We start from the raw sequence: 26871 nt of genomic DNA on the forward strand, positions 1-26871 counted from the left end.
ACTAACAGATAGAAATCAAGTCTTGAAATGCACTGGAAGATATAGTAGGATGCAAAGTGATTCATAAAATACAAAATGAACTATAATTTTTGAATATTATTATCTTATTGAGAAAGCAACAACATAACTAATTGAAATCAATAACTTAGATAATGAGTCCTTAGGGGCGGCAACAACTGTGCTAGTGATACACTATGGGACTGTCTGGTATTATATGAAATTGTTAAATTCAATATAATTCTGAAATTGGCTACTCTAACGAATCCTGATTTGAAGTTTCAAGGCAAAAATTTAATGTGGGAAGTGGAGTAAAAGATTCTGGAACTCTTGTCAGAATAGCAGAGAGCAGGTGCCTACAATTCAATAAACTTAAAGGTTTAGGTTGTAAACATCAAGACATTTCAAAATTCAGGTGCATAATTAAAAGGTTGGAAATATTTAATGATCCATACCAAAATTAAGTTTTTGCTTGTTTGACATTGATTGATGGACCTACAAACAACAGCGATTAATAGTAAAGTCCGGGTGGAAAACGTTTCTTCCATTCTCCTACTCCTGAGCATATTGGGTGGTTACAGTTGTACATATATTGTACATATAAAATGCCAGAGTCAAAGCTGCCAGTGATTTTAAAACAGATCGACTGCTTTTCATACCAAACTCCCGAACAACAAGACAAGGAACTTTACACACGTGAATAATCATGCAAGCAAAAAAAGGAATACACTATCCTACACAGGGAAAGACATTGGATAGTTATTTGAATGATTGGAAATCTAGAAAGGAGATTAAGATCGTGTCAACCCCACTACAATGGACTCTGACACTTGCTGGTAACACATGCTGAAGAAACTAATCTTCATGTTCCTACAACCACCTCTGCAGCATATCAATGCTTTATAACCTGCATAAACAGCATCAGATATGAGATTGTCAATAGAATATTTCACGTGTTACAGCAACATTAGGAATTTCGCAAGTCCAGTCTTACAAGGCTGATTACTCATTCCTATGACTCAAGGATATAGTCCTAAAGATTCACGATTAACCGCTCATGGTGTCAGTCACAGACAAGCTCAGGCACGTGGAGTTTTATTGTGCTTTGATTAAGCAATAACAAGAGCATCAAGGTGCGTAGGAGTATTTTGCCACACACTTTAACACCTTAGTTTCCTTTCTCCAGCTCTGCTCAGTAGCATTTCATAAATTGTGCGCTTCCAAAAGCTATTCCAATTTACACAAAGGACGATGAATTTCTTTATTAATTGCAAATACAGACGCAACTAATTTTGTGAGCACCCAATAGTCCCCAATGATAGTATGGGGGTAAGATTCAAGAATGTGTACAGGTAGACTAGTTCTGAATGTGGATATATTCAGTAGTATATTGGTGGCTTCAAACCGGGCAAAACATGGCATTAACTAGGATGCTAAACACCTTTGTTGCAGACTACTATGCACCTACTGCTGGAGCACAAGAAGCAAACCAACATTTCTGATGGCAGTCCCATATTTGAATTGAGGTTCTTAAACAACCCCACAAGAATGCTAAAAATACAGAACAAAGTAACTTATTTTGTAAAGCATCCAATAAACACGCTCTTTTTTTCCTCTACCTGTCCGTCTATGTTTACAACAGTTATTCATTTACCCTTCAAAAGACAATCACACAAAGAATTTCTGTGCCAAGATGAAGCTACTCAATATTACACAATTGGAAGTGATCTGGACATACCTGGCCTTGCATCTCAGGACTCACTGGATATGTACTTGGATATGAAAGTCGAGTAGGCGCAGAAGTGTTCCAATAGGCAGGATTATATCCAGGGTAGGCCTGCTCCTATAATAAAACGAAAACAACATTTACTAATGCTCTTAGCATTGAAAAATATAATTACTTAAAAGTAATTAACCTAAATTGTTGCTTTTTTGTGAATCTTTGTATTGATTTTTCATATAAATTACAAATGCATGCACTGTTGGGCATTTCAATTGTTACATAACACACAGTACATGGACGCTTATTCATTCTTAGAAGATTTCACAGGGCATTAAAAAAGTTGGGGATAGCAAGACTTACAAGTGCAGTTACAGTTTGTCACCAAGTAGATAAGGTAAGGAAAAGGGGGGGGGGGGGGGGAGAGAAGAGGGGACAAAAAGGCATGGCAATTACTCCATATCCTAAAGTCTTGTGTCCATTGAAACATGAATATTGATACATGTCCACCTCTGCACGTTCTTGCGTGTGTAGCCTTGCATAGCGAGCAGTTGCACTGGCGCTCATGTACGGTTAGGTGTCAATAATAGATTCACAGGTAAATAAGAGGGAAAAAGTAGAAATTTGCATATATTAACTGCAATAAGGAAGAGGGCAGTGGGAAGAAAAACACCCCCATCCCCATGTGCAACTAAACGTTCAGCCCCCGACCACCTCACAATTTCATGTAGTGTTACATGTAAATCATACAATTAACAGCTACTAACAACCTCCTCATTTCCAAGATGTGTATTTGTATTGCGTTTCAACCAGTATGCGTCTGCCAGTAAAAGAGTGACGTGGTGTATACGCTGCTTTAATCGGTACACATGTTAGTGACCTACGGCTTGTGCTTCGGAGGGGTCCACGGACAGTGTGCCTGTATTGCATTGTAATTCAGTGTAAATGACCTTCCAGTATGTGGCGATAGTGGTCTTGGGCAGCCCCAGAGTTTCTGCACGTTTGATGGTGACTCTTTCCGCTTTGGCCCATGCAAGCATGGAATTACGCCAAGCGTGTATATGTGGGGGATCTGATGCGTTCCACCTTTTACTGATCAGCCTCTTGCCCACTATCAGTCCCAGATCTATAAATCTGGACGTGACTTTCGTGTTGGGTGTCCTGCGAAGCGCATCCAATAAATATGTGGGCCAATTGAACTGCAGCTCCTGACCAGTTCAGGCATGTAGTGATGCGGCCACTTCACCCCAGTAAGTACCCACCCTGCTGCAGCTCCATTAAATATGGATCAAGTTAGCCTCGGTCTCCTCGCACCTCTGTCATATGGAATCTCCACAAATAAAATATGGGTTAATTTTCGCAGGCGTGAGGTATGCCCTATGTATTATGTACAACTTTATCTGTCGCAAGTGCATGTTCCTGGGGATGCAGGTCAGGCTCTCGAGTACTTGAGACCATTCCTTATAGGCAAATTAGTGGTCCAGATCTTGTTCCCACTTACGACGAAGCGCATCAAGGCTGATCACTACGCGAGTCCTGAGTGAGGCTGCAAACCAGTGCATCAGATGTCTACCTTTTCCCATGATGTGTAAATACTGCATGGTGAGAGGCGTTTGTGGCTCTGTAGTGATCTCCCCCATTTTGCCGTGAGGCCACCAGCGCACGATGAGTGAGAAATTTCCCAGGCGGTAGTCCCTCTTCGTCTAAAAGCGTTGTGTATGGCCTAAGTGCCCCCTTATGGTATAGATCACCAAGAGTGTGAATGCCTTTTTCTTGCCACTCCCTGAGTGCAAGTGTTGCTAGTACAGCTTGCCCATTGGCAGTTCCCTCCAAGGGTATCGCCGGCGCATAGGGGATCGCTGCGTGTTATGTATAGACTCCTATAGAAGCATTTATAGGCCACAGCAAGTAGCAGAAGTTCTGGTGGTCGAGGTCGCGCCCCCGGGTGGAACAGCATGATTATATGCTCCAGAAGGTAGGACGGCTGCATAGTTGCAGTGTCTGCATAATGCCGATCTGACAACCACCGTGCAATCCATTCTAATTGAGAGGCTAGGTAATAATGCTCAAAACAGGGTGCCGCCAACTCACCTTGGTCTGTCCGCAAGTACCGTTTTTTCAGTGCCATCCTACGTCTGGCATTGCCCCAGATTAAATATCTGATCTGCTTCTCTAAGGCGGTGAAAAAGGAAGTTGGAAGCTAAGCATCAGGCACCGACCGAGCAGCCCACGAGAGACGCGCCCGCATCCAGACGTGCGTCACTACCGCCACATTGTTGGCTTCCGACATGCACGGCCATCGCTGCCTGCATTACTAAAAACTGATTCGTGTTCACATACAGAGTGAACTAAGAGCTGCTACCCTCCGCAGTTGAAAACGGACCTCGAGGCACTTGATAACGCAAGAACCTTCCACCGGATCCCCCTTTAAGGCTCTCCATCACGTTATCCACGTGAGCCAGTACCACACCTTGAAGGGAAGGACTTTTAACCATTACAGATTATGCTCTTGACCTCAATGAGGCGTTATTGACTACATTCAGGCATGTTTTTGTCTATTACAAAAGTCCTGATGATGATCCCATGTATTTATTTGAGCTAAGGGATCGAAACGTCGACACCCATGAGTGGGGTCACACCTAGATTATTTTCAATTGTGATTGTGTACACCCAACTCTCAGGCGATACTGTGATTAATTGTTAACTCTTTACAGTACCCTGTCCTTGCTCCTTTTCCTTTGCCTGAAAAACACCCCTTTCACTTTTACGCTATCCTTGTTTCTTTCCTTCTGGTTTGTACGGCACAGGCTTGTGTCAAGTTATACTGTTTATATTGTAAGATTGGATATTGCCTCCAGAAAATAAACTCCTTTCCCGGCTGGGTTTGGAAATTTGTTTTTCGTATAGCTTCCATTGTGTGCCTATACTACATCAGTTTGAATCTCAAATACGCTAAGTAACCCTTGTTTCCTTATAACGTAGTTATACCCATGGTACTTAGCTATCCGTTGGGTCCCCTTGTACTTTGAAAAGGCACGTATAGTGGCAAATTCGTAAAATAGTACTGGAGCTGCGGTAGTATCACCATTTCAGTGAGTGATATCCTGCCCACCACAGCCAGTGGCAGCGTGCTCCTAAATCGCATTTGTGACTTAATGGAAGTCACGGCTCTCCTAGGTTCCCATCAAAAAGATCATTCGACTGACGGTAGATCTAAATTCCTAGGTAGCGGAATGTGTCAGGCTTCCACTGCACTAGTTTGCCACTCATGGTGAAGCCCGGTTCACAAACCCCCTCTTTAAATGGGTAAAGGAAGGATTTATTCACATTTGCTCTAAATTGTTGCCTCTTTATAGTGAATTTAACAACTTCAATAAGATAAGCTTCCAAGATTAAAGTGTACATCTTAATATGAAAAGCATCAAGTCCACACATTGTGATGGCTCAAAAAACATTTAGAGAAAGTCAAACCATTAGGCAATTACCTGATAAGTAATTGAAGATGTTTTCTGCTGATTTTAAAAAGGTTTCTAAAGTCTGTAAAAAGCAATAACCTGTTCAGCATGAATCGTGACATCATCAACAATAAAAACTGGTGGCTCCATTAGAATGCTCTCTTCTTTCCACCAACATATATTAAGACAGATCAGAAAATCCATTGCTGAAAGAAATCAAAAAGGGTAAGCTAATCAACTCCCTACATTTTCTAGGAATCGGTGCCCATTGGGGCATTTCATAGTGAACTGCACAATTAGGGCATGATAATTATAACAGCAGACAACCAAATCAGAGGTGGTCCGACTCCCAAGTTGAAAATGGCTCAGATCAATTTACCTGCTTTATGAGAAGAGCCCCACCCCCAAAAAAAACCTGCCATCCACAAGGTACCATGCTAGATTGGAGGCCTGACACCATGACCTCATAGTGTGACTCAGTGACTCTTCTGCTGTTCCAAAACAAAAAAAGAAAAACAAAACTTTAGGGCCCTTGTCAGGAGTGTGGAATTCCTATAGCCTGACATCCAGGACATATTGTTTGTGGTCAAGGACAACAAGTTTTTGTGTTTATTTTGCCCTTGGGACAAGAAGCCAAACCTTCTGCAACACAAACACTTTGGCTGGCAGTTTACAATATCACATTATGGATCAGGGAAGGACACTGTCTGCAGTTAAGGTAATATTTGTATCAATGTGTATGCTGTTCTAACTGAAATGTTGTAAGCTCGGACTGCACTACGGACAGAGGTTCCAGTATACAAATGTGTACAAAGTTTGCAAACTTTCACAATATGAGGCTATGTATAATGCTCCCAGATTAGATACGAATATTTGCAAAATCTTGAAAGCAAGATTGATGATTCTTCTTTGCTTTCATAATAAGATGTTCACAAAAAATGCAACGAGGAAAAAAACTGTGCTAAATTACTGTGAAATTTTAGATCGCATTTCTTTGAAACGTCCTTTAGTTAAATGTACAGATGCATGCTAGTATTTCCCAAAAATATTCATAATGGAAAATCAGTGTAAACAGTTTGAACAGGATTGTGGGAAACATTAATATAAACAAGCACTTGCAAAGCCAAAATGGATGTCATTTGTGGCCATCCTTTTAGTTTTGTCAATGTGTGTCTTGTTTTGACATCGTTTTTGTAAAACGTTATTGGTATGGGAGATGTTGGGCCCTCACCTGCATAAAAAAATTGGCTAAAAGCTAAAATATTTCTTGTCTCAAAAGTACACATTGCCACAGTAGCTCCTGGCACTGAACAAAACGACTTTGTGAACTCCTTGGGAAATACCAAATGTGGTCACTCACAGTGAAATGGTTGATAGATTAGATTGACAGACAGACGTTTAATAAAAACAAAAGATGATGATTAACGCCAAACCTGATGAATGGCCCAATTCTTAAAGTCACAAAAGTGAACCCATAGCATATGTCCTTGCATTAGTGGAGATTTGCTGCTTTCATTAATTCACAAGAAGTTACAGAAGTAGGCCAGGAAATCTCACTCTTAGAAAATATTTGCGAACTGCATTTTAGCACGAGTAAATATGCATGTGTAGATTTGCTCATGTGAAATTCTGTTGAGTGCTTACAAATGTACTTTCCCTCCAACCCTTTTTTCTCAGCCCTGGAACAGGATTTGCTTCTGCCCTTCTCAAGAGTAAATTTACAACAAAATCTTTCAGTATTGGAAATGAGCTGGTGAAAAACTTTAAAACATACAAGTTAGTAGGTTTGCACGGACTCAAAAGAGCATATTAACCATAGAACCATTGCTAGCCGCTACCTCCATCCCTAGTATGTGGATTGGCGGAAAGGTGGCAAAATAAGGAAATTGCTAGTACTCAAACTCTACTATATATTATGAGCCCTGGCATAATCAGAGAGGCTATTATCAGAGCGCCTATGTAATGGAACTGCAGCCATACTTTGTCGCTGCACTACGATGCACCAAAGAGAAGTGGATTTTTCTTTACAGGACACGTAGATTTACGAAGCAACGTGTCCAATAGACAAGTAGCTATTTTATTAAATTTCACACCCCTGCATCGTACAAGAACCGTTGCTTATATACATGCTACTCAACACATACTTGGCAAGTTCCATCCTCTTCTACCCATTAGAGACAATTAAAATAAACTTTGTTTAACTATGATCTTCTCTAATGCTGCCTAACATTACTTTCCAATAATAGAAGAGTTACTTTTGTTTGGCTAAGGAAGGCACTTCGATATCTGCATCTACGTTGCCAGACACCTATTCGTCTTTGAGCCTTTTTCAACTGGAAGCTCAAGACATTTTTAACTCTTTGCACTGCAAAGTAAAGCAAATCACCCAAAATACATTGGTCCCTCACCTAACTGCACCTTCAGGGAGGTGCCTCCTTTGAGCTTTTAGGCTAGGTGAATCTCTAGGTTTACCTCAGATCAAGACTGCTACCATAGTCAAGTAAATTTCCGCTGGGCCCCCGACTGCCAACAGTTCTTGGAAGCAGGTCTGCCAAGAAGGCTAAGAAGAATATGTAGCGATCCTAAGTGCCTACCACGTTTTGGCTAACCAAATACAATTTTTTATAAATTCTTCAAAATGTATATACGTTGGTAGCCACTCATGATGATTCTTTCACCACCATGGACAATTTCAACACACCTGGATGTATTGTTGGCTTTCTATATAAACACATGCCGATATCTGCCATTTCCATCAAACATAATACAGACCAATTAAGTTTTTCTCCCCCAGAACATCCAGGAGGACTGTCAGGACTGCCATTATAGTACCCAAATAAATATTAACATACTGCTCCTACATCCGTAGGCCACTAATGTCTCGGGTCCATCAAATTTAGACTATTTTAATATACTGCATCTAAGTGTCCAGCTCTACCTACTTACCTGTTCCCAGGCAATCTCGAACATGGCTTCCACACAGCTCTTACATCTACACATATGCAACTACATTGCTCCAGCTCTTCAAGCTCTGCGTTGGATACCTCTGGCCTGCGGTATCTAATTCAATACTCTTCGTAATCACCCACTGAGTAATTCACGGTTCCAGATCGATCTTCCTGCAACTCAAACTACCTTCAATCTGCCAATAATTGAGGATCCAATTTAAGCATGCACAGCATCCGTTTCTCCCACAAATCTTACTTCTGCAGGATTTTCATTTTTCTCAAACTACTTCTAAAATTTGGCTATCTGGATCAAGAAAGAAAAATCAACCACCAGCTCCTTAAATTCCACCTAGCAATAAAAAGTTAGGCGTTCTTAAACACATGACCTGCTGTGGTACAGGTTAGAATAGAAGATGCTACCCATCCACTGACCCAACTCTGTGTTCCACAGCTCTATTTCATCACATGCTTAGGAGCATCTACAAGTTCATTCTGACATAATTGGAGTAAGTAACATTTTTATTTGTACATGATTAATTAAAATCTTTACAAATGTATAAAAACACCAGTAGATACATTTAAAAAAACATTTGTACTTGAGCTTATCGAGTTAGATTCAATTAAAAGTAAGAAGTTGATTAAGATCACATAATTGGAGTAGCCCTCTGGACCTCATACATGACACCCAAACCATCCTACACAGGCCTCATTACAAACCTATACCTAATCAATCATGGCCACTAGGCATGCAAACCTATAAGAGCCTGTGGAACGAAAGTATCATTTGGAAAGAAAACAGGGAATGAAACAGAAGGCATATAGTGACATGGCACCATTTTATTGATGAATGGTTTTTAAAATGCAGTGCTAAAATAAATGACAAACAAATAGATTTTCTGGACTTACGAATTGAGATCAAGAGTGAGAGTATACAAACAGAATTGTATAGAAAGCTCAAAGCAGGCAACAGTGGGTTGCGTGCCACTAGCTCCCCATTTACAGAGAATAAAATGGAATATACCATGTAGAGAATTAAGCAGGGTCATAAGAAATTGCAGTATGCAAGAATATTTTAAACAGCTAAAAAATTTGGGGCAAAAGATTTATAATTAGATTTTTTTAATTCTGTTTTGGAAATAGTAAAGAATAGATCTGAAACTGAAACGATATGATCTCATGTGAAAATCATCAAAAGGGTATCAAACAGTGACAACATGATTAATATTGTATTACACTCTGGATTCGTAGAAAATAGTAACTGATTAACAAATACAGGTACATTTTAATAACTGATGATATTCAGATGAATAAAATTGGAAATAAACCAAGTATTACCTTACAAAAAAAATAAGTAAATAAAAGCTGAATTGGTACATAGCCATTTTCAAGATGACACACAGACTAATTGGTTCAACAAAATGAAAGGACTTTTCCATGTGGTAAATGTAAGGCAAGTAGTAACAGTGTCGATATGAACGAATAAACTGTGCCACATAAAAAAAATAAGATTAGAATTAGGGATCCCGGTTTTATGCTGTTCATTTTTTTTAACATTTGTCTGTATTTATCCATTTTTATTTTTGGGCTACCTTGATGGTATTTATTCATATTTATTTTGTGTTTGATAATAAATGAAGTTGTAAAATGGTATACTTCCAACATTTTATTCATTAATATGCAATCATACGTTTTTACATGTTGCATTTTAGCAAATTAAACAGCCAAATATAGTGAAACCCTACACCCACAGGTAAATATCAGCATTATAATGCAAATATATGTTAATATGTGCCTGTATTTTGGGAAATCTAAATCAGTTGTTTAACTTCCCATGTCATCTACCTGCTCAGCTATTGTCCTGGAAATCACAAAGATAAAGGAGAGTTCCCCCAAATGAAGCATCATTTTCCAAATGTTTCTGTTTTTAAAAATAAATACAGACAAGAAACATTGCTTTCGGTCTGTTTTTTTAACTGTAAAAAAAAAAAATCAGTAAAAAACGGAAAACTGGAAGCCTTAATTAAAATTAACAACTACATCCTGATTGCCATTCTGGACCTGGCTGAGCGCAATGTTGTATTTACGTTTTTCTCAAACTACTGCTGCTAAGATTGATTACATTAATGATCACACTGACGAACACCTTTGTTATTGTTAGCAATGTTTAAAAAAGAAAATTGCATCCTTTTTGGTATTATTAAGCAACATCGCCGTATTACACGTGCCTATTGTACATTTCACTTGATCTCGTGATGTAATTGTTGCCTTCAAGATTTGCAAATGCTCAATAAAAAATAATTTTAAAAAAAACAACTACATCAAATGCAAAACCAATTATACAATTTTTACCACTGAATGCCTATGAAAAAATGGACATTGAAGCACAATCACTGCAGTTCAGGAAAAAAAACCCCACAACACAAGAAAACCATACAAAAATAAAGACTGGACAACCTTTCGAACAGAAACAGAACGGCAATGCTGAGCTTTTAAGCTATTTTGAAACAGAGAAACCATATAAATACCGTATTTTGAACAGAAATGCCAACGCTAATAACCTTATGTCAAATGTTTTAAAATTATTGCAAAAGCATAGTATTTGATGAATGGAATCAGATTATATATATATATATATATATATATATATATATATATATATCTATCTCTCTCCAAGCTCCAGTTACACCAAACAAACGAGTCACTCTCAAAAGCAGGTGCTGTGACGCGATGGTGTCCGCGTGTAAAATGCCAGCTCCAGTTTCCTAGCAATACCCAGCCGGGTTTAGGAAAAAACAGCACTCCCGGGTACAGCAGTATATCAGCAAAGGGTTTTATTCAGAACAAACACGTTTCGGGAGCAAAATCCCTTTGTCAGTGTTCACATCGGAAAACGCTGTGCAGCACCATTATCTATGTTTGTAAGAGTATTGAAAACAAACAATGGTCTTCGCCACAAACGCAATATTGCGCGCCATCTTTAAGTATGTTATGCTTTAACATTTGTCATAAAAAAATGTCAGTTAGGTCGGTTAAACCATCGATAACGCCGTGTATCGGCACAAATACAATCTCATATTTAAACCACACAGAATGACTTATTGGACAGAATAAATCCAAGCATAATGATCCTGTGAATATGAAACGTTGTGAAACAACGCAACAACCTTACAATGATCACATTATTAAATAATCATATCAGGCGAAATCTTGCTGTGGATCGGCAATTGCAGCCTTACATTGGCTGCTAAAGTCTCAGGTAATTAACATGGAATAAACAAACCACAAACAATTCCTATGTACAACAATAAATTTACATCTAGGCGCAACTTCAGTCGTAAAACCGTCTTCACCAGATTGTTACATATAAACCAGAATTTCATACTAAGCTATTTCACATTCATAATACTGATATCCTCTCTTCAACCCAAATGAAATGCCAGTTCTTCTCCCATATTTAAACCCCTTGGCACCCTGGTCTCTAAATCAATGATGTATCGGGATTCTAATCTCCTGAGTGTTTGCAATCTATTACCTCCTCTCGGACTCTCACCAACGTGGTCCAAGCAAAAGTATCTCAGAAGATTCCTGTCACTATTGTGCTTGATAGCAAAATGACGGGCCACCGGATATGAGAAGTCTTTATTCACGATGGCCCGCATATGCTCCAGCACCCTTAATTTGACAGGATTAATGGTACTTCCAATGTACCTTAACAGGCAAGGGCATACCAGACAGTAGACCGCATAGTCAGTGTGGCAGGACATGAATTTGTTGACTTTCTTGCCACCTCTGCAGCCTGTTACCTCATATGTTAATGTTCTCTTACTAGCTGAACAGGCTTTACATTTTCCACAAGGGAAAAAACCTTTAACATCCTTCAAAGTCCCTAGTTGTTTTTGCAGCAGTTGTAAATAACTGTGGACCATCTGGTCACGTAGTGATCTCGCCTTCCTGAACGTTATTAATGGCACATCAGGAATATCAGGCCCTACGATTAGGTCAGATTTTAAAATGTCCCAATGTTTAGACATAATGGATCTTAATTTGAAAGAATCCGCAGAGTAAGGGGTTATCATGCGAAATCTTCCGTCTGTAGTTGGACCTGTCTTTTTAACAAAGAGGGTGGTACGGGGTAGTTTCCTGACTTTACTCAAAGTATCCTGAAGGAGATGTAGATTATATCCTCTCATCAGGAATCTCTCAACACTGTCGGTGGCCGCTTGTTCAAAGTCCTCAGTTCGACTACAATTGCGCTTAAGTCGTAAAAATTCCCCGTAAGGAATGTTGTTAATAAGTTTACGGGGATGACTGCTTGAAGCGTGCAATACGCTGTTCCCGGCAGTCGGTTTACATTGTACATTGTATATATTGATTAGAATAGACCATGAGGAAGGCCTCCGCGCAGTGGAGTACTTCTTAAACAAAAGAGAATTAAAGTATGCAACGCACAATAAGATGTAAAAATAAATGTACCGTTTTGGGAGCAAACTTGTTTCCACTTTATTTTATTTCAAAGGTTTTATATAGCGTTGGCTGGACCCAAGGGTATCAGAGCGCTTTACAAGGGTCACATGAGAAGATAACAAATAGCAAAAAATGCAGTGAGGTAGCATATAAGTCAAATTAAAACAATAGGAAACCGCTCAATTCATACGATCTAGTAATAACAAATTGCGCTGGTTTTATTGGGAAATGATGAACACAGCTCTGAACACGATGTATTTGCAACGTCACGCCCCAACATGCAAAACATCAACTCAACAAGGACATTTGAAACCAGGAGTGATTGTCACATGTATATATCTAGACACACAGCATCCAAGTAATACAAATACATTTTTAAAAAGTCATCATTTAGAAGAGCTCACAGTGGGTAAAACGGCCCTAGCTGTATTAAAGAGAACCAAGATATCAGTGTCATACAAAAATCTAAACCTCGCAAACTGGTAAAAGTACAGGGAAACTAGAAATGCAAGTTCACCCTGAAGCTCAGAATGCCAATGCTCGGATAGATAACTTTACTTAGGTAAAAATCCACTCATATACATGAACTATGTTACTACACCCATGAGCACTGAGCAAGAAGGAAGGAATCAAATATTCATTAACTGGTATGCAGTATTTATATATAAAATGAAAACACTAACACAAAAACAAAGATGGAGTGCTCTAATTTTGAAATGTTTTCAATTGAAAACATTTTGGATCACATTACGAGTCTGGCGGACTCGCGGGGGCACAACAGTGATGGGCCATTGCACCGCCGCGCAAGTCAAGGAACCGCAAAGTTGACAAAATGTGAAAAATAATCCAGGGATATTTTGCAGCATATGGTTGCTACAGATAGAAAGTTCTTGCTTGCCTACCTGTGTGTGTTAAAGAGGAACCGTTTCTGCAACATTATTACTCGGGACAGTCTACAACTTGCCAGGACTGTCCCTGCAAAAAAAAAAGGACAGTGGCAACTATGGAACCGCTTCTCCCTGGCAGTGGCCCAGCAGTCAGGGCCTCAGTAATATGCTGGTGGTGCCACAGCAGCACGACATGCGTATTGCAAGTTTCAGGACCGCCAGGGGTGTTATTGAGATCTTTCCTTCATGAAAAAGGCTGGCAGTCCTGAAACCCCCCCGTTGCATATTTGCATGGGGATGCATGCAGGGGGGCACATCATTTGCCCCCTTGTGTGCATGCACCCCAGGCCCTGCACAGCATGGACTTTACAGTTCATGCCGTGGAGGAACTAGTTTTTGGTATTCCCATTGCGATGCCCATTTTCAGAGGCACTACCGTGGGACTGCCAAAAAAGCTCGCCAGACACGAGGAAACTCGTCAACTGGTGGGTAGACTGGTGTGGCAGTGCAAGAGCAGGGTGGCAGACCGCTCCTGCACCAACAAACTCGTAATCAGGCCCTTTGTCCTTTTTTTTAATTGAAATAGTCTATATTGACCATAAAGGTTAGCATTATCGGACCATTTTAGAAGTAGTATTCTGCTTAGGTTCATGGTTAAGGTAAGGCTTATGATGTACATACACTTTAGGTCCTAGCTGGATGCAGTGTTAATCTAATGGCAAGGGTACAGTACTATAGTTAGTTTTTAGATTACCTTTGCCCTTAGTCTCAGTGCTAGAGTTAGATCGATATTGAATTAGCACTGGATTTAGCTTCAGAGTTAAGGGCGAGGGTTAAGGCTTTGATTTACCATAATATTATTGCATCTGGTTTATTTAATTAATTTTGGGAATGCATTTTCAGATTATAAACCATAACAATTGTAATCATTGCTATTATGTGTTCAGCCATTTAGCAAATAAGCATTTTGTTGTATGCCAACCAACAACTTATAAAATGGCTCACAAAAGGTGAGAAGCTAGTTTTATTGAACACGTGTCCTTCCACACGAAGCCCTTAAACAGGAAACCAAATCATGTTGCTACTCACCAACTATGACTAATTTGGTTTCCTGTGCTACGTTTACAGGCATCTTGAAAACATATGACCGAATATCCAGGAAACAAAAATGTAACTTAAGCTTCAGCTTGAACAGATCTTTATAATCATGCAGAACTTAAAGATAGTGAAAATCTTCAAAAGTTTCTACCAACTTGCTTAGGGCAATGTATACAAACACTTCAATGCAGAAATGTGGCATCCAATACATTTAAAAAGCAACATAAATATGGTGAATATGAAGAGACCGCCCTCCTTCCCCTTGTTGGCGTGTTTTTTGCCTGATGCAGCCTAGCCCTTCACAAAATGAGAAGACACTGTACTTTGCAGCAGATACGTTACTTTATTGAGTTAATGCAGGTGTAAGTAGCGGTTTTCTTTTCAACTAAATTAAAAAAGCCCTTTTGTCACAGATTGGAAGCACTTAATTGTTTGCTGCCTATTCTTCTTGGAGAATGCTAGCGTGCCCTTGGTGCATGACCCAAGAAAAAATCATGCATCATTCACCATAAAGTTCCTTTGCTGGCTTTCAGTTGGACAGGCTCTGTGATGTACTGCTACTTGAGCAAGGCCACTGCAGCCGTTCGAGTGTTCAGACATCAACGGAAATCACAGCTTTTTTCAGGTCAGCATTTAGTAGGTCACTGGCCCAATTAAGACAGTCCCTTCAGAGAATGTGCGAGTTGCAAGTGCACTAACGATCTCTTATAATCATATTTAGGTCGAGCCTGGGCAGCGCATGCACTGCTCTGCGAGGCATGCTGCATTTAGGTATGGACTTGAAGCTTCGCCCATTTTGCCTCCATCTTTTCAATTAGATCCTGTCACTGGCCTTTCTAAATTGTTGCTTTTGATTCATGAATAGGCTAAGTGGTCCCCGCTTATCACCACCTTGTCTGCATTTGTAACCTCCCATGAGGACTGGACTTTTTACTTGTGTTGTTACACGGCCCGCTTTATCTACAGTCTGTGAGCACTATTTTCTTTAATGACTTTCCCCTATTCCACCCACAACGTGCTTTCCTACAACACAGCACGCCGCCCGCTTTTATATTTGTATTAGTAATGGCGACCTGTCTGCTTTAACTAAAGCGGCTGCGCTCCGTAAGCTTAGAGTTTTTTTCGTTTTCAGGAAAAGCCCCTATACTGTGCTTTTACTTTAATGGTGGCCAAGCCTCTTTCTTTAGATGCTGCTCCCCATATTCAGCTTATAGCGAGCCACGTCTAAAGACAGGGGTGCGGTCTCCATTAAAGTAAAAGAACAGCATAGGCGCTTTTACTACAAAAAAAGAATTTGTTTGTGAACTTCCAAACAAATGTTTGGGGGGGGGGGGGGTCAAGCGCCCCATGCCATGCTTCAACTTTACTGGTGACTGCACCCCTTTCTTTAGATGTGGCTCACTGTAAGCGGAATATGTCTAAAGAAAGGGGCGCAGCCACCATTAAAGTGGTCTCGCATCTGTGATTCTTTGAGCTATTGCCAAAATAAATGACAAAGCCTTTTATTGATGTGTTGGTTTATAAAACACATAAATAAAAGGCATTGTCATTTACAATGCCAATAGTTCAAAGAATCGCAGATATGAGAGCTATTGCATTGCAAATGCTTGTTATAAATACAACTTCGCCAGTTGGAAGTGGAGAAAGGACTTTTTCCTCGGTCAAAGCAATATTTGCTTCATTTTATGAAATTGTACCTCAAAGCAGTTGCATCAAGGGCAGTAGCAGTAAGTAGGCACCACAAATGACAAGGGCTCTGATCTTATGAGACGATGGTCCAAAGCGAGTCTCCTGCTCCTTCAATTTCAGTGAAGAAGGCAGGGAAGTAAACTTCTCACATTGTATGAATCACAGTACGCACGTTGCACAAGTAGTGACAAAGGGAAGAGGCTTCTTTGCGTGTTAACTCAATGACAAATGGTGAATATTAACACATTTGTTTTAATAGAATGCTTGTGGTAATTGCATTGGGATTAGCTTGCATTTAACATGGTTACTAAATTTACTGGCACTCATTAAAAATTGGCCTTGGGAATATGAAAGGATGAGTCTCCACTGTTTTGATTCGATGCAGTTTCCTGCCAGCTACACACAGATTGCTTAACTGCACCATAGTGGGGCATTTCATCTGAACTATGATCTGTTCGTATTTGTTGGTTTTAACACCTTGGCTGCTAATGGTTTTCCCCTCCTGTGCTAACATTCTTTGAATACCATTATACATGACGAGCTCAGCTCATCATAAGCACAGCTCAACCGTGCCTCATGATGAGCTGAGCTCGTCATGAGCAGCGAAGGGGTTAAAGAAGGGAAGACATCAACTGATTTAGATGCTAACTCCGCAGGTTAATAAACCTTTACTGTAGCAAAGGTTCTGCCAATTCTAGTGTATGTGCTTTGTTTGCAGAGTTTTTTTGTTGCAAACTGCGGGCTTTGAATAAAAAACTAATTGTAGAATTAATTGAATTACGTTTGAAAATCAGCAATAATGTGTAACAAAAATGTAGTCAACCGTAAAAATTCCCTTAAAATTTCAACTAAACACTGAGTAATATGGTACTGCCAAAAAACATAGTACCATAAAATTCAACACTTCGATTTATTAGCTTGTGGCCATGTGTGTAAATGAGCGATAATGTGAAAGACAGCTGTCACCAGGCTGAATGTTATATGAATTTACAAACATTCCATGTTTGCTATCGGCAGTTGAAATATTGGTATTGTTGGTATGGGTGGGTATAATGAATTCTGGTTGAATATCCCAGAACTATAGGTTCAAATAATCTAAGGAGAACAAAGTACTACTTTCCTAGTTACTTTAGCAAATTTATAGGGCTTCAGATATCACCTTTTAGGAATGATAGTCTTAAACGCCATTTGCTTTAACGTCTGTAGGAAGGAGAACTTTGCTTAGACAATTACATGTGCAGGGACGATTAATTTGCATGACAACCAGTCAATCTATTCTCCCTCGAAAAAGTATGGTGTGTTTTTAAAGATACTGAGTTATATCCCTCTCCCCATTCAAATTTTTGGGATTCTCACTTTACAAACGTAAGAAAACCGCACTGATTCCATCTACTTTCATAGTGCTGGATTTTTTTTTGATAATCAAAGTTATTGATTTTAAACAAAGCCAACAAATTTACATTGGCAGCAAAATCAGGCTCAGTGTCTGGATGGCATACCACAGCAAGGAAGATGCCAGAGACCTGTATATCATTTTTCAGAATAGAGTCTCGTGCAAAGTTATCGTGATACATATGAACACACACACACACACCCCTGAGGCCAATAGATTGAACAATTTACCCCAAATCTTTTCAAATAGTTAAGGGCAGCCCGGGCTTGAAAGAGTGGTTCATCTTGAGTTCCGCACCAGTACACCCCAGTCTCCACCTCAGTACAGTAGGTGGCTTGGCCTGAGACCAGAGTGCCGCAATGTCACGTTTCGCCACAGCCACTGCAGTCCCAAGGAAACGGTTGTCAGCCCGGGAACCATCCAGGCCATTAAACACACCTAGAATCAGACCTAATGGGTCGTGGGGAACCGCCCACCCCTGGGTCTGTGCAAGTTCCAGTTCCACATCCGCCCAAAATGATGCAAGGACAGGACATTGCCAGATCATGTGGTAAAAGTCAGTTGGTGCGTGATTGCATTGTGTACAGGCCAGGGAGGGACGCAGTCGGGCTCTATATAAACACACAGGGTTAGGTAGGCCATGTGTAAATAGTAGAGTTGGATTAGACGCAGTTTGGAGGAGGTCGTCAAGGTCTTGGGAGCCATGAGAGCGTCTCTCCAGTCTGTATCCTCGAAGTGTCCCAGCCAACCCTCCAAGCGGGCACGCGGTGAGTCTAGAATGCTGGGCCCTTGTTCACTAGGGAGCGGTAAATCCGCAACACCCCTCCTTTACCTAGGTTCCCCATCATCTTCATAGTGCTAGATTATACTTTCATTTTTGCTCCCACCATGGTTTACAGATCTTTAAAACATCCCTCACTTACAACCGAAGCTAACAATACAAGATCCCTACACAAATCCAAAAAAAGACAGTACATTAATGAGAGGTTATTCAATGATCTACATATAGACGACAAGGCAAACAAATTGACTCTTACCAATATTTTCAGCACACGGAAAAGTTTCTCGCTACTTCGTCCCGCCTTTGTTTGGGTGCTTTTATAAACAAAAAACTATTGTGCTCCAATTTCGTAAAAAGACAGGATCTTCACGCGTCTAAGACCAGCGAGCTAAACACCAAATCGTCTGAAAGACTGCTCTAAACTAATCTTGCCTCAGGACACAACACCAAGCATACAGAGGCTGGGAAACGTAGCTCGGTAATTAATGGGTGGAGTTGTATTACCTCATTTGAAAGGAGTGTTTATAAACTAATTATGAAAAAACAAGACAAGTATTTCATAATCGGTTTGACTTGCGTGGTGCTATAACACACAGGAGATTAAAAGTTAACCATCCACACAAGATGGGACCCAATATAAAGCACACTTCATCTGTGAACCAAGCAAAAGGGGTTTTGCATTGTTAGACCATCATGGAAAATAACTCCTATTTAAATGATGATCAGGAATATAATTTTTCTCTTATTAATTATTAACACAGACCGATTGAATCCGTTTTGAAGGTGTTATTCTTCCTGGGTACGAAGCTTAAATCTGAGCTTTGTCCAGACTACGCTTGTTTTATAAATAACTCTTTCGGTACATGATATTTTATCCACATCCTACAGACTTGTAAAGCTAAGGTTTCTACCTATGTCTTGCCACTGTGCGAGCATGGTCTAACCAAAAATCTTCATATAGGGAAGTTAGAGACTAACCAGATGAAATGCAAAATAAACCTAATATTTTTCAATGACTGTGACAAATTGGAGTGAAAGCATTACCAAATATTCAGTTTTCAGATGCTTCCTGAATCATTTGTGCTAAGGTTCTACCCTCAAGTAAGGGTCTGCATGTCCAAAGTCAGACGTTTTGTATGCTCAGTGTTCTGTTTGCATGGTTAACCTTTCGAAGGTTTATTGGTTATTAGAACATTGGTATGTTGGGAGCTCCATTGAAAACAATGGAGTGCTCTGGGCTTATAATGGCTGGTATAAGCCTGGAGCCCCAGCATTCCAATGTTTCTTTGTTCACAGCTCTGGCTGTGAACAAAGGCTTCAGGGAGCCTGAGGGGATTCCAATCCCCTCACTCTCCCAAAAGGCTTTGTTTCTTTTAGAACATTCTGTCCTCTAGTGACAGAATGTTCTAATAGCCTTATAGCCCTTCGTAGATGGGCTATACCGCTATTAAAGTCCCTCTCCCTTGTTAAAGGCCCTCGCCTTTGGCTCGGGGCCTTTAACGCTGGAGAGGGCCTATAATAGCCGGTATAGCCCTCTACGGTGGGCTATAAGGCAATATTAGAACATTGGAATGTTGGGAGCTCCATTGCAGACAATTGAGTGCTCCCTGTTTCTACGGGCCGGTAAAGGCCCGCAGAGCAACATTCCAATGTTCTACAAAAGATTCTCGAAGTTCGAGGGGATTTATACCCCCTTGAGCTTCGAGAACCCTTTGTTTAATTTGTTAGAACATTGTGCCCTCTAGGGGCAGAATGTTCTAATAGCCTTATAGCCCTTCGTAGCAGGCCTATACGGCTATTAAAGTCCCGCTGTTTCGTTAAAGTCCCTCGCCTTCGGCTCGGGCCTTTAACGATTCAGTGGGCCTTTAATATAGCTTTATAGCCCGCCTTGGAGGGCTATACCAGCTATTAAAGGCCCTCTCCAGCGTTAAAGGCCCCGAGCCGAAGGCGAGGGCCTTTAACAAGGGAGAGGGACTTTAATAGCGGTATAGCCCATCTACGAAGGGCTATAAGGCTATTAGAACATTCTGCCACTAGAGGACAGAATGTTCTAACAAAAAAAACAAAGCCTTTTGGGAGCGTGGGGGGATTGGAGTCCCCTCAGGCTCCCTGAAGCCTTTGTTCACAGCCAGAGCTGGGAACAAAGAAACATTGGAATGTTGGATCTCCAGGCTTATACCAGCCATTATAAGCCCGGAGCACGCCATTGTTTTCAATGTAGCTCCCAACATTCCTATGTTCTAATAGTCGGTATAGCCCGCTACGGTGGGCTATAAGGCTATAGTCAACAATTTCAAGTGTGGCATAGAAATATGTCAGCCCCAAGAATCCCTAGCTGCTTTTTTATGTGTACTGCATAATACTCAGAGAGATCAACATCAGGCATGCTCTAAAACTACAACACAAAGTCTTGTATTGGGTTTTTCTGGGACCCAAACTGGGTGTTGCAAAGACTTTTGTGGTATTGAGAGCATTGCAGCACATACTCATTTGAGGAGTCAGCTGCTTGTTCGGTTTCTTTGTTGTGACTAAACCACATGAAATGTCAACTGTGAGCACCTTACAATGCATTGTGCTTGATCGGTAAAGAAAACTTACCGTACGGCCAATTTTTAAGGATTCTGAGAAACTGTACATTTAAGGAGGACTTTTTTGAAAATGCCAATGTGTTGTGCACGAAATTGATGCAGAGGACATACTCAAAAAAACCTAGTTAAATCGGCTATGAAGAGGACTTGGTTCACCCCACGGGAGAAGTAACATGAGCCTAAAGTTAGGCATAAGATTATTCCCCCGACGTGTGCTTACATATAGTACTAAAGAAAATAAAAATTAAACCATGGAAAAAAAATTGGAAAATTCTTTCAAACTTCGCCTAGACCTTTATTTTCCTTGAAGCGAGGAAAAGATTTGAAGGACTTTTTAGTTAAAGCTGCCAGACCAGAACACAACAAAATAATCTTTACCAAATGCTAAAACTACTCAAGCTTGTGGGACACTTTAGGTGTCAGAATTGTCTGGCATGCAACTTCACAAGTGACACTAAAAGCATCACTCTTAATGGTACCGAGATCAAACAACATTTTCATGCTGCAATACAAAAACGTTATCTACTGCGTCAAATGTCCATGTGATAAGTCATATATATGCCAGACAACAGAGCAGGTGAAGTCCCGAATATTGCAGCACCCTTTGAGAATTGAATGCTATACCCCTGGGGCTCCATTAGTCTCCTCTTATTTTTTTTAATAACTTTATTTTATTGATTTTTGAGCAGACAAAAGGTACATTGAATCATTTTTTCATTGTCAGTAAGAACTTTATTTGGTTTGTTACAACCATAAAAGTATACACTTCACATTTTATAAACCTTTTTTTTTTAAACACATAACATAGTACAATCATAAAAATGCAGCACATTGTCATTGCACAAAAGATAATACAGCTCCTTTAGTTACTAATCAAATATCTTCCTAAAAATTTATAAAAGCACAGTAATTCAAACATATATGTCCAATCCTTACAATAAAATACATACATTACTATTACCTTTAAAACTGTAATCTCAATTTATACTAAGGGAGCTGCTGGCTCCTGTTACTCTATACACTGGAGAAACACCCTAACTCTACTCATAAATTTCCCTAAAGCACAGGCTATATCTAAATTTGCCATTTCCACTAGAAGTTTAGCTGCTTGCATCCTATTCATAATCATGTATCTTTTTAATAGTGGCCATAACATCTCCTTTCGAATATCTAAAACCATCCTACAGTCTAATAAAATATGTACATTATCACAGCGGGTACCTAACGAACAAGTACAGTTACGGTCACTATTTATCATGAATTGTTTTAACCCATTATTAGCATACATTGAATCAAGGAAAGATACCCAGTGGCCTAAATAAAACACAGCCAGTACAATCAGTGACAGAAGCATCGAAACTCAGCATGCGCAATCGGCGTCCCAGCTAGCAATCACCCGGGAGAAAAGTGGAATGTCTGCCCGAGGGCCACGAGTACCGATGATGTGATAGACATCAATATGCGTAACTCTCCTTGAAGCGTACCCGTCCGCAAACTCCCCCCCCAACCAAGCCCCCCTAACCCAACCCCCCCCCCCCACCCACCCCGGAACCGGTGTGCCGTGCGCCATGTAGGAACAATGTATTACGCCCTTTGGGACCCATCCATAAGAGTCGGAGCATCCGTTAGCCTAAGTAATCGCCGGTATTTGGGGCAGGTCACTTCATTGAATTCTTGCGCCAGCAGAGAGAGGATCGACTGCCATACCGTATGGAAGGATGCCGTTGAGTTTGTGAGATTAGCTTGTATGCGCTCCATGCCAATGTACCATAATTTGTGCAGCCACCCAGTGTGTGAGGGGCGGGTTCTAGTGCCCCAGAGGGATAAGATATGGTGTACAGCTGCACTCAGGGCTATCTCCATTTGTTTCCCTCGTGTGGATTTAAATGGAAAGGTGAGTGCGTTAGGCAGACCCAAGAGAGCGTAAGCGGGAAAGCGGGGTATCTCAGTTTCAAAGTAGGTGTCCACATAACTTAAGGACTTCCTCCCAAAACCCTTACACCTCTCTACAATCACAAAGCATGTGTATAAGGGTGCCCGTTTCTCCACAGCCTCTCCAACATTCAGAGCTACAGTTGGAATTAATTTTATGCAGTCGAGCTGGGGTCAAATGCCAGTAAATGGTCACTTTAACCGCCGCTTCCCTGCTCCCAACATTCCTTGCCGTTTGGTTAGTCCTATAGTAGATCTGCTGCCATTCCTTCAGCGAGAGGCTCCGACCTAATTCTGTTTCCCATCGGCGCTGACTAGCTGACCTATCTTGTGATGCGGGAGGTTGCAACATGAGGTACAATTCAGAGATCATTTTGTGATCTGAGTGTTCAGAGAGGAGCCATTTCTCGTAGGCCGTGAGCTTACGGCTAACCAAAGGGCTCACGTCGGATTGGAGCAGCCAGTGACGGAGCTGAAAATATTGAAACCGTTTGGGATCTTTGATGTCATACCAGTCAGGCAATTCAGAGTAGGGGATTAAGCCCTGGAGATCAAAAAGGTGACACGCCGAACGGCAAGGCGATGCGCTCCACTGAGGGAAAGCAAGCACGTCTGTGCCTGTGGGGTTATCTAAGAAGGGAGTAAGAGGCGAGGGGAAGGAGGTGAGATTCCTTTTCACAGCAACCGAGTCCCATACCCTCATCACTTAGCGAGTAATGGGAGATCTATGCAAGTACGATGGCTGATCGGCCGGTTTCATGAAAGGTACCTTCCACAAGGAGAGGCGGGCCATTGCCCTATCCTGAAAGAGCCAACTCTTTTCGGTTTCTGGTCTGCTCCATTCCACTAAATAGAGAAGTTGGGCCGCCTTGTAATAGTTCATAAGATTGGGAATCCCTAAACCGCCCTCAGCAAGAGGACGAAAGGCCAACTCGCGACGAAGCCAAGGCCGTTTCCTGGCCCAAATAAAGTGTTGTATCTCTGCAGCGTGTGGATATAGCGCAGAGGGGGGGGGGGGGCAGTGTAACCGGTATTGTCTGAAAAATATATAATATTTTAGGCAGTATGGACATTTTTACTGCAGCTACCCTACCTAGCAGCGACATGGGGTGCGTCCTCCAGCAGCGCAGGGCATTAGTCACTTGGGAGGTGAGTTTGGTACAGTTACGGGTGAGTGTTAGGCCGGTAGATGGGGTTAGCGCGATCCCCAAGTATGGGATTTCGTTCTGAGTTCGCAATCCTCCTAGCTCCATAAATGCATCTACCGGGGCATTCTCATGAAGGCCCAGGGGCAAGAGCATAGATTTCCCCACATTGACCTTCAACACTCTTATTTTTAATAAAAAAAATAACTATATTGGCATTTCAAAAACAGAAACAGATCACTCGCCCCATTTTCAGAGGGCGCTTCATGCGAGCACAGAGTCACCGGAATTTCATTGGGATGAATACAGCGTAGCACTCACGGACTCCATCATCGCCCATGCGATCGCATAGAGTGACATTCAGAGTGCCATTCTGGCAACACCACTACGTCAGTAGACATTACCGCACCCTTTCCATCTCTAATACAGGCAAAGTCATGAGAATGGAAAAACACCAACTAAAACTTATAACTTAAAGAAAATTCTTGCCAAGTGATAGGTGCCCAGATCATCAAGACTCGGAGGTCATGCATGTCTACCCCATATGTGCTCTAGTCCATCCTTGTGCACGGCAGCGGCGCCTCCAATCCAACTACTATGCCCCTGCCTGACTCTCTTCCCCAATGCCAGTAGCAAAGGGGCATAAAAGTATCCCACTCCAGTAGGATAGTTCCTAGGTCTCGTAGTCCCTGAACCTATAGATCACCTCCACACTAGTCCGCAATTCGTTTTTTACACAGCCTTCTACATTCCTCTGCACGCAGTGCTGCAACCTCCGCATCTGTCCAGTTCGCCACTTCTATTCGCCACCTGCTATGTGGGGACTTCTATTGTCAGCCATTATTCCTACAAGCTATCACCAAAGCTAAGTCCAGGAATCTGATGCCAATTTTTATTTTTATTTCAGGTTTAAGGGCGTGCAGTCCCAGCAGGCATATTTGTACTGTATGCAATTGGTGTCCTCCCAGCATGCGTTCCAAGACCCAACGCATCTCTGAGCCAAAATCGGTTTATGAGAGGGCAGCTCCATACCATATAGGGGAAGCCCACATCAGTCAGGGTGCATATGAGGGCAGCTATGGTCCATAGCATGGAGCATGGCATCGAGTCTGTGGGGTGTGAAATACTTGGAATGTAAATAGTTAAAATGGGTAAACCTAAATCTAGTATTGCGAATGCGAGTATACGCATGCTCCAGAGTCTGGTCCCACTCATTATGGTGGCTAAAAATGTAAGAATGGGCTGAAAGCGTTGCACATACCCACCTGTCAGCTATGTTTTAAAACTGTACAGAGTCATCCATTACATTTCAAAAACTGCTTGTTTTACATGTAAAACCAAAAGTAAACTCTGCTTGTGGATTTTGTAAGGGTTTACTCTTTTTATTAACACCACATATTAAAACAAGCATTGGTAATGCAAATTGGTTTGTCTTTTGTGTACTGGAAGTTTTATACTCCGCTTCACAAGAAAGGTACAACATGAAAAGCAGCAGTGCAACCTTCTTTAACACAAAATATAAAGAAAGGAAAAGTTGCAGGAGAAAACCATGGTTTTCTCAGACTTACAGAACAGGTACGACACAATACAGAGGGAGTGACAGGAGTTAAAGGGCAGTTGTACTCTCTCTATAAACAGACAAGCATACAATAAGCAAATGATTCCTGTAAGAAAGAGCAAAATCTTTATGGACCAATCATACATTAATGTACGCCTTTCTATAGCACGAGTAACACTCAGCTACCTAACATAAGCTTTAAAAATGGGTTGCACATTTTGCACTAGGAAACAAACTGAGCGTACAACTGTTCGCTGGTTCTAGTCTCCTTGCTATGGGTTACCTAGTTTTAGAGGTTATGTCCCTTATGTTGATATTCATGACCTCCCGTTGTTAAACTATCAGTCATCTACATTAAATGTGCCCGTCTCCCTCAACCCGTTTTATCCCAACTTAATACATACATTCTCTCACACATCCGAGTTGTTTCCAACTCTCTCAATTACCCCTCTCTTACTTCTACAATACCTACAAAATAATGATGACAACAAAGTTGCATTCCACAATTTGACAATATCAACATAGAACCCTAGCTGATGAGGACTTAAGAGAAAATCCTATGTGACACTTACCTAAAATCAATGCAGTGATAATGTGAAGATGAAACATGCGTATTTAATTGTGAAATTGGAGAAAAATGAATACCTAGGGTCACTTACAAACTGCTGGTGTTTGTGTAGAGTATTTGGTTTTCCGCGTAACTGAGTAGGCCATGGCTATTTGGAGCAGCCGAACCATAGCCAAAGTAACTTTGCTCTAAACAGGCATACAGGTGTTCATTCAAAAATGATGTGCACCCGCCAGGAATTGTGCAATACCATCCTCCGGGTTGCACCTGTTGTAAATGCTGATGGCTGCCAATGGCTTGTGGCGGTTGGGGTCATTTGAGAAGAGAAATACCAAAACCGAGGAGGGAGGGCCCAAGGGAAAATGTGTAAATCCCCTTACCAACTATTGCAAAGCAACTTATTAACTGCGGGTGTAACAGGCATACAACAAGCACTGGCGTTGCCAATAGGTCTCGCAGTAGGAAAGTTGGAGCTATTGGTTTTGTAAATGACATTTTATATTTATATATCGTTATTGGCATTGTGAATAACAATTTATAAATATAAAATGTCATTTACAAAAAAACACGGCAAAAAATGTTAATCAGTTATTAACCAGTGAAGCACAGCAAAAAGTGGGGGTAACCATAGGAAGAAGACCCTACTCT

General features: G+C 41.0%; 1 protein-coding gene across 1 annotated transcript in view; it reads right to left on the minus strand.

The window, feature by feature from the left end:
- BAG4 (BAG cochaperone 4) overlaps positions 1-26871 on the minus strand; it is a 99611-nt gene that overhangs the window by 50272 nt on the left and 22468 nt on the right. Inside the window, exon 2 of the mRNA XM_086949919.1 lies at positions 1736-1840. Coding sequence (XP_086806045.1) covers positions 1736-1840 — 105 coding nt within the window. The remainder of the gene's footprint in view (positions 1-1735; positions 1841-26871) is intronic.

Source organism: Lissotriton vulgaris, unplaced genomic scaffold (genome assembly GCF_964263255.1).
Source record: "Lissotriton vulgaris unplaced genomic scaffold, aLisVul1.2 SCAFFOLD_415, whole genome shotgun sequence".
NCBI classification, from domain to species: Eukaryota; Metazoa; Chordata; class Amphibia; order Caudata; family Salamandridae; genus Lissotriton; species Lissotriton vulgaris.